General features: G+C 45.3%; 1 protein-coding gene across 1 annotated transcript; it reads right to left on the bottom strand.

Annotated features, from left to right (window-relative positions):
* Positions 1 to 2,176: 2,176 nt before the first annotated feature.
* Positions 2,177 to 11,358, bottom strand: ndufc2 (NADH:ubiquinone oxidoreductase subunit C2). Its single transcript, XM_080197554.1, has 3 exons — positions 10,924 to 11,358; positions 4,950 to 5,093; positions 2,177 to 2,379 (listed from the first exon to the last, which is right to left on the bottom strand). The coding sequence occupies exons 1-3, from the start codon at positions 11,060 to 11,062 to the stop codon at positions 2,330 to 2,332; spliced, it is 333 nt and encodes a 110-aa protein (XP_080053680.1). The 5' UTR covers positions 11,063 to 11,358; the 3' UTR covers positions 2,177 to 2,329.

Consider the following 11,358-nt stretch of genomic DNA (forward strand, 5'->3'; position numbering starts at 1 on the left):
TTCTCTGTGTATGGTATATTTTGTCTGTGTGGTGCAAGGAATAATACTTTTCATGTATACTGATGTATGTGACAATAATAAATCAAATCAAACAACAGTATCTGTGAATAAACTGATGTGGTAGTTTACTTTTCTTAGAAAGTATTTGGCACCACTCTGATTTAAACCATCTTCCAGACTCAAAACATTGGTTCTATTGTCTCTCCCCAGATGATGTCAAACCTGCTGAGATTTTCCAGCATTTTTTATTTCAGATTCCAGCATTTGAGGTAACATTTTTTTTATTCTGACTATGGTATACTGATTAGGATATTGGACTTCTTTTAATTGATTTAATGGGATGTGTGTACCAGTCACTGGGCCCCAAACTCCAATCCGGATGTCACCCGCTGTGGGCTGGATGTGGCCTGCAGGCTGTAGTTTGGGGACCCCAGGACCAGGCCAGCATTATCTTGTTCATCCATAATTGCCCTTGACCAGGTGGTAGTGAGCTGCCTTCCTAAACCGCTGCAGTCCCTGTGGTGTAAGTACACCCATGGTGCTGTTAGGGAGAGAGTTCCAGGACTTTGACTCAGTAACAACAAAGAAACGACAATATATTTCCAAGTCACGATGATGAGTGACTAGGAGGGTAACTTCCAGTTGTTCCTAGGTGTCTGTTACCCTTGTTTTTCTAGCTGGTATTGTTTGTGGGTTTGGAAGGCGTAGCCAACGGAGCCTTAGTGAATTTCTGCAATGCATCTTGCAGATGGTACACACAGCTGCCACTATTCATTGGAGGGAGAGAGTAAATCTTTTTGGAATGGGCGTCAATCACATGGGCTGCTTTCTCCTCTATGGTGTGAAGCTTCTTGAGTGTTGTCGGAGCTGCACCCATCCAGATAAGTGAAGAGTATTCCATTACACTCCTGACTTGTGCCTTGTAAATACTGGACTGGTTTTGGGGAATCAGGTGAATTACTCACCCCAGGATTCTGAGCCCTTGAGCCGTTTTGGGGTTCAAAGCCCATGGTGGGTTATTCAGAAAATCAAACTTGGCAAACAGATCTACTGTTCACCTATTCTACACCAGATTAACTTTGCCGAGTTTTGCTTCAATTCAAAAGACGTGTTGGGCATCTACAATTAACACAAGTTAGAATATTAACAGAAGCAAAAATCAGTAAATAATCGACTTGATGTTCACCATTACAGTGGACCCATGTTTTGTGTTTCCTCTGTTGCTTGGAGTAAAAATTATAATTTCTCATCCGATTTTCACTTGCCCTCGAGAGCAATTTTTTGCTGTTTGCATTTGTTTTGGTTCTGCACTATCTCACTCAACTGAGATCAAGCAGTGAGGAAGAAACCCTAATTCATCCTACTGCATACTTCATTGGCCCTTGGTGCTCGAAAATTTAGTATCATTTGATGATTATTACAGGAATCTTCTGTTTTACAAAAATATAGCATTTAATCCTTATAAAATGTTAAAATGGAAAAAAAAACAAAGAAAATTACAGCACAGGAACAAGCCCTTTGGCTCTCCAAGCCTGCACGGACCATGCAGCCTGACTGAACTAAAACCCCCTATCCTTTCAGGGACCATATCCCTCTATTCCCATCATATTCATGTATTTGTCCATTTGGCCCTTAAAAGGGGCCAAATGTTAAGTAACGAACACTACAAAGGAGCCATCCTTTTATATTGCCTGTTAATTTCTTTGGCCAGAGGACTCTCCATATAAGTGAAGCTGCCATTTCACTCAGGGAAACAAGATCCACAACTCAAAAAAGATTACTAAACTTCTCCAATTCTGGCCTCTTGAGCATCCCAGGTTTTAAATGCTCCACCATTAGGGTCTAGGCTGCTGAAAGCACCAAAACCCTTTGGGACGCTCCTTAAAACCAACCTCTTCAATGAAGAATTTGGGTATCTGACCTAATACCGTTCCTCTGAAGCACTTTAGGGCATTATACTTCAATTGTAGGAATGGACTATATCACGTAAGAGGCATTTCCAGCCAATTTTGCTCAATAGTTATTTAAACTGTACTGCAATAATTTATTTACTGTCTGTCTCAAATTTCCACATCACTTTGAGGACACAGATCAATGACCATCTGTTTAGTGAAAAAACTCACCCGAATGCTGTAAAATATGCTGCACTTTAATATCAGATGTAAGCAACAACATAAATAATTCATTTGTATAATTTATTATGAAGTAGTTTACAATGAAAGAGACCATGAGTACATTATAGCATATTTTCGTACATTAGCTGACAGACAGGTTGTGTGAATTATAACAATTACCCAACATGGTCAGCTCAGAATTACTGACAAATAGTTTAGCGAATTGGATGAAAATCCTCCAGAATCTCTGAATATGTCTTTTTTTCTGAAAAGAAGCAAATATGAAAGTCAATGTACTTAAATATTAAAAAGAAGGAATCATTTTATAGTGCTATGATCTAAGTAGATTCAAAATACAAACTGCAGCTCTTGGGATTGTATCCCTCAGTGGGAGTTGGAACACTAGCCTGGAAGAGAGGTAATTAGTCATAGCTCATTAATGGCCAAACATCTTTCTCTATCGGGAAAAGACAGTTGATTGTACAGCGTGAGACGTGTGGGGTAAGGTAAGATGGCAACGAACTACCACAGGCGATACAGGAATTGAATCTATGGTATTATTATGCACTTCACTCCAGCCAACTAGCTAACTGAAAATGATTGCTTCACACATTTCCTCTGCCTACTATTTGACAGAGAGCTTCAACACATTACCAACATAAAGCAAGCCAACTTCTCAGTTATAGTAATGGGTGAAAGGGTGTCATAAGAATCAGCAGGAATTTTTAATTAACTTTCCCTTCACTGCAAGTCATAGTCTAAATCCATCCCAGATTGATTGGACTGAAGGTTTATTTGCTTTACTGACTGTAAAGTGCTGGAATGAAACAAATATTCATCTGTTTTAATCTAATTCCTGCAATTGGCATTCTCACTTCGATTACACACCCGAGATGTAAAGAGAACGGCAGATGGATTTTGACTGGGATGTACTTTCACCGGTTTCTTTACAAATGAACAGAATCACGAATTGCTCTCTGTGCTTTTACTTAAAGCCCATAGATGTCGGCCCATTTATTATAAGGACAATGTAGACAGTTTTGTTTAAATGAGAAATGAGGAGTTTAGTATGAACAGATAGCAAGTTCATATTGAAATAACCTGTTATGATTGAGTAGAGTGAAAAGTGCTCCAATGGTCATGAATGTATTCTGCCTACTCAGTTGTTCTTCTGAACTCTCAGTGCAGAGTATCAAATAGGTAATTTTGATCATGTGAAACTGGTTTGAAACAAGGTTAACTCACTTCACATAGGTCATCGCATGCAGCAAGTCACACACCATCCTCACTTGGAAATATATAATCGCTGTTCCTTTGCAGTTGCTGGGTCAAAATCCTGGAATTCCCTCCCTAGTGACATTGTGGGTCAACCCACAGCACATGGGCTGCAGCAATTCAAGAAGGCAGCTCACCACTACCTTCTCAAGGGCAACTAGGGATAGGCAATAAATGCTGGCCAGTCAGCAACACCCATGTCCCATGAATGAAGAAAAATATGTTACAACCATCTCGGCTGACTGAAGGGGAAAGGAAGCTACCAAAGGCCACTATAACATCTCCAGATTAAGGCCAGAAATTTGTTGCAACAATCAAGCACTGACCCAAAGCCAAGATCGGCTGAGAGACTCACGAACATACACTATTGCGATGGCATTGGTGATTCGAGTTCAGGAGCAGAGCTTCTATGAAAAGCTGTCACTCACTTAATTTTCATTAGTGAGACATGTGCAGAAAATATGCTTCACTGCATGAATTTTAAAGTTTCCCGGGAGTAAAATCACTGTGTGCAGCATATTCTGAAAAACATATTTCATTGTAAAACATCATTCATGGATCTGAACAGATAAGGTTCTAATATCAGCATCCCATACATATTTGCAATGATCACGTCTCCAGATATATATTTTTTTCTTCATTCATGGGATGTGGGCATCGCTGGCTAGAACAGCATTTATTTCCCCCGAGTGAATTTAAGAGTCATGATGTGGATGTGCCGGCGTTGGACTGGGGTAAACACAGTAAAAAGTCTGACAACACCAGGTTTAAGTCCAATCAATTTATGTGATAGTACACTCACCAAATAGTGGCTTTTTACTGAATTTAAGAGGGCATTTATGTTGTGGATGTTGCAAAGGCTGCGACTGTGGTCAAATGTAAATATAGGTCATCTTCCTTTCAGTGAGACAATTTAGTGCTTCCTTTGATCCTTACTAATTATCAGTTAGACTCCAACACAGATCACATGATTCCTCTCACTTACCCTGAATGTATTCACACACATTTTACTGTAACACCAGCAACCCCTGCTGGAAATATACATTTCTTAACATTATATATTAAGCTTGTCAGAAACGGTCAGCCTGTAGTTTGCTGGCCAGCTTGATCACTGGCATCTCAGAACCCTCGCTGTGATGACCACCAACTCCCCCACCCCCCACACCGGTCTGATCGAGGCCCTCAGAGCATTCCTGGGCCAAACCACCCCCCACCACTCTATATACATAGACATAGACACACACACACACACACACACACACACAAACAGGAGGCAGACATACCCGGCAAACATCCCCATCCCATGGAAGGCAGACTCCCCTGGCTGACCACCCCCCTAGGCCACCCTCACCACTGGCCTCTCCGCAGTCCCGACCAATCCCCATGCTGAGTGGATCCCCATGCAGTTCTAACAGGCTCTGTATTCCTTCATTATAATCATGTCCAGACCACAGAAAGCTTTATTAGAGGTAGTTCATAGCCTACCTAGGCAGTAAACATCCTTTCATCACCCTGTTTATTTTCTGCTTTTTTTAAGTTTATATGCTTTGAATTACATACCTTTCTCAGGAAAATCAGCTGGGTGGTGCTTAATATATTCCATCATCTCGTGATCAAATTTGGCCGTCTTATAATTTTCCACTTTGGTGAGATAATAACCAACAAACCACCCAACTGTAGCATAAAGAAGTTGCCGATGCACACCTGCAAGCAGGACAAGGGAATATATCTTGGTCTGTTTTACAGAACAATGTGATAAAACATAAAAGAAGCAACACTTATCTTTATTTGACAATCATTCCTACTAAAATGACAAAGGATTCTTCGTATAGGTCTGCAACAACAGTGGCAATGATATGAATGCACCACGTGGTGTCCTTTCACCAGCAAACTCTAACCATTCATCGGGAGGTTTCATTCACACTTTAATCAAACTTCATGAGAAGTAGTCTTAATAAACCCCATCGTTCACTATGTGTCAGCCCATTGCACCATCCTTAAACTCCAAATACTCATGTCAAAAACTGATAAGACCATGAGCCTTTGTTATTTAGCAAACAAGGTCATGAATCCCTCAGTACTTTTCAGAATGACATATACTTGTTTTGCTTCTGCTTTCTGGGATTGAAAGGCCACACTCAGTTCTTTTGTATTCATTATTTCAGGGAACGTGGGTGTTGCAAGCACTTGTTGCCCATCCCCGATTGCCCTCAGAAAGATGGTGGTGGGCCATGTTCTTGAACCACGGACAGCCCATGTGGAGCAGGCACACCCATTGTGCTATTAGGAAGGGAGCTCCAACATTTTGACCCAGCAACAATGGAGGAATGGAGACATGGGGGCGATTCTCCCAAAAAGTTTCTAAGTGCTGAATTCACGGGAAAACTGATGTAATTCACGATTGCTTTTTCAGTGCAACTTCAGACTCGAATCTCCCACACTCTGTGCAATGCAGAGGTCACAATCGTGAATATCATTAAAAGCTCGGGGGGCAGGCCTATTCACACTGGAATCTGACAATTCTGGGCCTCTGTGCATGCACAGTGGCCCCAAACTGTCAGCCTGCAGTTTGCTGGCCAGATTGATCGATGGTCATCCTGGGATCCCTGCAGTGTTGCTCCCGCATCCCCCCCCCGCCCCACCCCGCTCCATGGCTCGATCGAGGCACCCAGAACATTTCTGCACCAACCTCGAAACATCCCCCCAATAATGGGAGGCAGACCACCACCACCGCCCTCCCCCACCCCCTCCGGCAGACACCCCCACCCCATGGAAGACAAACTCCCCAGGGTGACTACCTCCCAGACCGCCCCGATTGCTGGCCTCTCCACAGTCTTGATCAATCCCCATGCAGAGTGGCAACTGGACCCCCCACCACCACCGATCGCCTCTAGGCCTGACCCCAGCTGGCTCGACCCCATGTCCAGTGGGAGGTGCGAAGGTGCCCTCTGGGCATAGGGACTTTAACCCTTGGAAAGTGCCAGGGCACAGGGTGGCACTGCCAGGGTGCCCATGCCCAGGGAGCACCACCCCCCTCAATCGCCCGACCTCCTGGGGGAACCCTGAATGCTGCCCCCTTCACTCCACTGGGGTCTCCTGAAACTTCCCCGAAAGCGGAGAGCTAGTCTGGACCCTACCAAAGTGCAATTGTACAGGTGGGGTGGGAGATGCCAGCGGGCTTGGAGACTTCACTCCCAGGCCCGTTAATCACATCAAAATAACATAAAAATCAAATTTAAATCATTTACCTGCAGTTCCTGCCTGTTTCTAGCGTGGTCCCGACCGCACCGGATATTCGGCACTCGGAGATGCACACGCATCAGGGACGTATGTGGGAATTGGCCCTCACGCAATTCTCCCAATGTGCCATGCTAAAAAAATTAGTGTGGCAGGATGGGAGAATCGCCCCTATAGTTCCAAATCAGGATGGTTTGTAGCTTGAAGGGGATGGTGCTGTCATTCATTTGGTGCCCTTGTCCTTCTAGGTAGTGGAGGTCATGGGTTTGGAAGGGACCTTGGTGAGTTACTTGAATGCATTGTGTAGATTGTGCACCAGTGGTGGAGAGTGTGAATGTTTAAGATGATTAATGAGTGGCCGATCAAGTGGACTGCTTTGTCTTGGATGACGGTGAGCTTCTTGAGTGCTGCTGGAACCACTTTCATTCAGGGAAGTGAAAGATATTCCATCTCAGTGCTGACTTGGGCCTTGTAGATTGTGGATTGGAGAGTCAGGTAGCAAGGTACTCGCCTTAGAATTCCCAGCCTCTGCAGTCACGGTAAGGAAATGGCTAGTCCAGTGTGGTTTTAAGTGATCTATGTTTGTATTTTTAAATATCACAGTTACAAAATTGGCATCTAGCCAACAAGGTGGAAAACTGCCCAGATATATCCTGTACACAAAAACCAGAACAAATCCAACCCAGCCAATTAGCGCCCAGTCTACTCTCGATCATCAGAAAAGTGATGGAAGGGTTTATTAACAGTGCTATCGAGCAGCATCTGCTCAGCAATAACCTGCTCAGTGACGCCCAGTTTGGATTTCGCCAGGGTCACTAGCTCCGGACCTCATTACAGCCTTTGTTCAAACATGGATAAAAGAGCTGAATTCCAAAGGTGAGGTGAGGTGAGAGTGACAGCCCTTGACATCAAGGCCGTATTCAACTGAGTGTGGCATCAAGGAGCCCTAGCAAAACTGGAATCAATGGGTATCGGGGACAAACTCTCTGCTGGTTGGAGTCATACCTGATACATAGGAAGATGGTTGTGGTGGATCAGTGATCTCAGCTCCACAATATCTCTACAGGAGAACCTCAGGGTGGACTTACCACACAGACAAAGTGGCTACAACAGCAGGTCAGAGGCTAGGAATACTGTGGCGAGAAACTCACCTCCTGACTCCCCAGATCCTATCCACCATCTACAAGGCACAAGTGTGATGGAATACTCGCCATTTGCCTGGATGGGTGCAGCTCCAAAAACATCAAGAAACTTGACACCATCCAGGACTAAGCAGTCCAGTTCATTGACACCACATCTACAAACATTCAATCCCTCCATCACTGACGCTCAGTAGTAGCAGTGTGTACTACCTACAAAATGCCCTGCAGCAATTTACCAAAGATCCTTAGAAAACACCTTCCAAACCCACAACCACTTCCATCTAGAAGGACAAGGGTAGCAGATAAATAGGAACACCACCACCTGCAAGTTCCCCTCCAAGCCACTCACCATCCTGACTTGGAAATATATTGCCGTTTCTTCACAGTCGCAGGGTCAAAATCCTGGAACTCCCTCCCTAACAGCATTGTGGATCAACTCACAGAACATGGACTGCAGCGATTCAAGAAGGCAGTTCACCACCACCTTCTCAAGGGCAACTAAAGATGGGCAATAAATGCTGGCCAGCCAGCAACATCCATGTCCCATAAATGAAAAAAAAAATTAGAACTAAGGTATAGATTTAGGTGGATTTAATTTAGTGTTTCTGTGTATGGGTAAACTTCTAGTTAGACTCATGTTACACAAAAGGTTTTTGCATGCATGGGGGTTTTAGTTTCAGTTCAAACTGTACTTCAATCAGAATTTAGAAGTTTTACAGTGCAGAATTTATTGGAATTCTATGAGGATGTGTCTAGTGCAGTGGACGGAGGGGAACCGGTGGATGTGGTGTTTCTCAATTTTCAGAAGGCGTTTGATAAGGTGCCGCACAAAAGGTTGTTACAGAAGGTTAGGGGGCATGGAGTTAGGGGTAAGGTGTTAGCATGGATAGAGGATTGGCTGTCAAATAGGAGGCAGAGAGTAGGTGTCAATGGGTGCTATTCGGATTGGCAGTTGGTGACTAGTGGAGTGCCGCAGGGATCGGTGCAGGGGCCTCAGCTATTTACCATTTATATAGATGATCTGGAGGAGGGAGCTGAGTGTAAGGTGTCGAAATTTGCTGATGACACAAAGATAAGTGGAAAAGCAAATTGTGCGGAGGGTGTAGAAAGTCTGCAGAGGGATCTAGATAGGCTAAACAAGTGGGCGAGGACCTGGCAGATGGAATACAATATTGGCAAGTGTGAGGTTATCCACTTTGACAAGAATAATAGTAGGAGGGACTACTATTTAAAGGGCGAAAAGCTGCAGCATGCTACGGTGCAGAGGGACCTCAGGGTCCTTGTGCATGAGTCGCAAAAATCCAGCCTACAGGTGCAGCAGGTGGTCAGGAAGGCAAATGGGATGCTGGCCTTCATAGCGAGGGGGATTGAATATAAAAGTAGGGAGGTTTTGCTGCAACTGTACAGGGCACTGGTGAGGCTGCAGCTGGAGTACTGTGTGCAGTTTTGGTCGCTGCACTTGCGCAAGGATATTTTGGCCTTGGAGGGAGTGCAGGGGAGGTTCACTAGGCTGATACCGGAATTGAGGGGGTTGAACTATGAAGAGAGGCTGAATAGACTGGGCTTGTACTTGTTGGAGTTCAGAAGGATGAGGGGGGATCTTATAGAGACATATAAGATGATGAAGGGGGTGGACAGGGTAGAGGTGGAGAGGTTCTTCCCGCTCAGAAAAGACAGCAGGACTAGAGGGCACAGCCTCAAGATAGGCGGGCGGGGGGGGGGGCAGTTTAGAACGGAGTTGAGGAGGAACTTCTTCACTCAAAGGGTGGTGAATCTCTGGAATTCTCTGCCTGTTGAAGTGGTGGAGGCTACCTCGCTAAATATATTTAAGACGCGGGTAGATAGGTTTTTGGTAGGCAAGGGGATTAAGGGTTATGGGGAGAAAGCGGGAAACTGGAACTGAGCCACTTCAGATCAGCCATGATCTTATTGAATGGCGGGGCAGGCTCGAGGGGCTAGATGGCCTACTCCTGCTCCTATTTCTTATGTTCTTAGAAGGAGGCCATTCGGCCCACTAAGCCTGCAGCATAGCAGACTGGTCAAAAAGGGAAGAGCTGATGGGATCCAGGGCAATTTGGATCCAAAATTTGCTAAATGACAGGAGGCAGAAGGGTGTTTTTGTGACTGGAAGCACGTGTCCAGTGGCGTACTGCAGGAATCAGTGCTGGGTTCCTAGCTGTTTCTAGTGTACATTAATGATTTGCGCATGAAAATACCTCTTAATAAAGAAGTAAATAACCAGGGAACATACATTTAAAGTAAGGAGTAGGGGATTTGAGAAAATATATTTTCACTCAGGGGGTGGTGGGAATCTGCAACTCGTTGCCTGAAAGGGTAGTAGAGGAATCTTCACAAATTTAAGAAGCATTTAGATGAGCACTTAGCATACAAATCTACACACCAACTGCTAGAGAGTGAGATTAGAATAGATAGGTGCTTGATGATCCACATTGACATGTTGGGCCAAATGGCTTTTCTGTGCTGTAAAATTATGACTAAGTGGACCTCTATCCAATAATTATGCCTCTATCAATGGTGTTTGAGGATGTTAAGACAATTATTTCAATCAGAACAATGTGGATGGGTACGGGGGGGGGGGGGGGGGGGGGGAAGAAAGAGGTGGGGGTACAGGGAGCAGGGAAATGGCACTAAATCATAATGCTCATTTAGATGGTTGGTGCAGGGATAATGGGCCAAATGGCCTCCTTCAACAATGAGAACAATGCTGTGTTCATGATGGAGCAGAGTTATGGTGACACAATGGGTTAGCACTGCTGTCTCACAGCACCAGGGACCTGGGTTCAATTCCAGCCTCGAGTCACTGTCTGTGCGCAGTTTACACATTCCCCCCATGTCTGCGTGGGTTTCATCCAGGTGCTTCTGTTTCCTCCCACAGTCTGAAAGACGTGCTGGTTAGAGTATATTGGCCATGCTAAATTCTCCCTCAGTGTACCCGAACAGGCGCCAGAGTGTGGCAACTGGAGGATTTTCACAGTGACTTCATCGCAGTGTTAATGTAAGCCTACTTGTGACACTAATAAATAACCTTCAAACTGGGGGCAGTAACTGAGTGAACAGCCCCAGCCCCAGGCCGCGGTGTGGAGGAAGTTACTGGGCCCGGCCCGCAGCCTCGGCCTTTCCTGGTCCTCACTCACCGGCTTTGAGCGGCGGCCGCCGGTTCACGCCGTTCTGCAGCACGGCCGTGGCCCAGCCGATGACGCCCAGCCACACGCTGTTCCTATTGACGATCCCCGGCGGCGGCAGCGCCTTGGCCCTGTCCGGCAGGAGCCCCATCTGCCAGCGGTCACCAAGTCCCCGAGCCGGACACCAATCCAAGGGCAAGGAATGTGAACGGAATGTCCGTCCCTTTAACAGCTCCGGGCGGACACCCGCGTCCCACTACAAGCGTTCCGGCCCTCACCCCTGCTGTGGTCAGGACACCAACAAACAACACACTGAGTCCTCTTAAAACATAAACCCCGTCTCAAGTGAGCACAATAACTTCCCCATTTCTAGATGGATGTCCAGTAAAAGGCAGATTGCAATCAGAGTGCTATAATTGGCCTCTGGATGTATTTAGATGAGGTTAG

The sequence above is a fragment of the Carcharhinus amblyrhynchos genome, chromosome 10 (assembly GCF_965287045.1).
Source record: "Carcharhinus amblyrhynchos chromosome 10, sCarAmb.v2.hapA, whole genome shotgun sequence".
Taxonomy (NCBI): Eukaryota; Metazoa; Chordata; class Chondrichthyes; order Carcharhiniformes; family Carcharhinidae; genus Carcharhinus; species Carcharhinus amblyrhynchos.

Coding starts and splice junctions, on each gene's coding strand:
- ndufc2 (XM_080197554.1), bottom strand. CDS start 11,062: ATGGGGCTCCTGCCGGACAGGGCCAAGGCGCTGCCGCCGCCGGGGATC. Junction 5,094..10,923: donor GCGGCCGCCGCTCAAAGCCG/GTGAGTGAGGAC, acceptor TCCTGCTTGCAG/GTGTGCATCGGCAACTTCTT. Junction 2,380..4,949: donor AGCTGATTTTCCTGAGAAAG/GTATGTAATTCA, acceptor GCTTCTTTTCAG/AAAAAAAGACATATTCAGAG.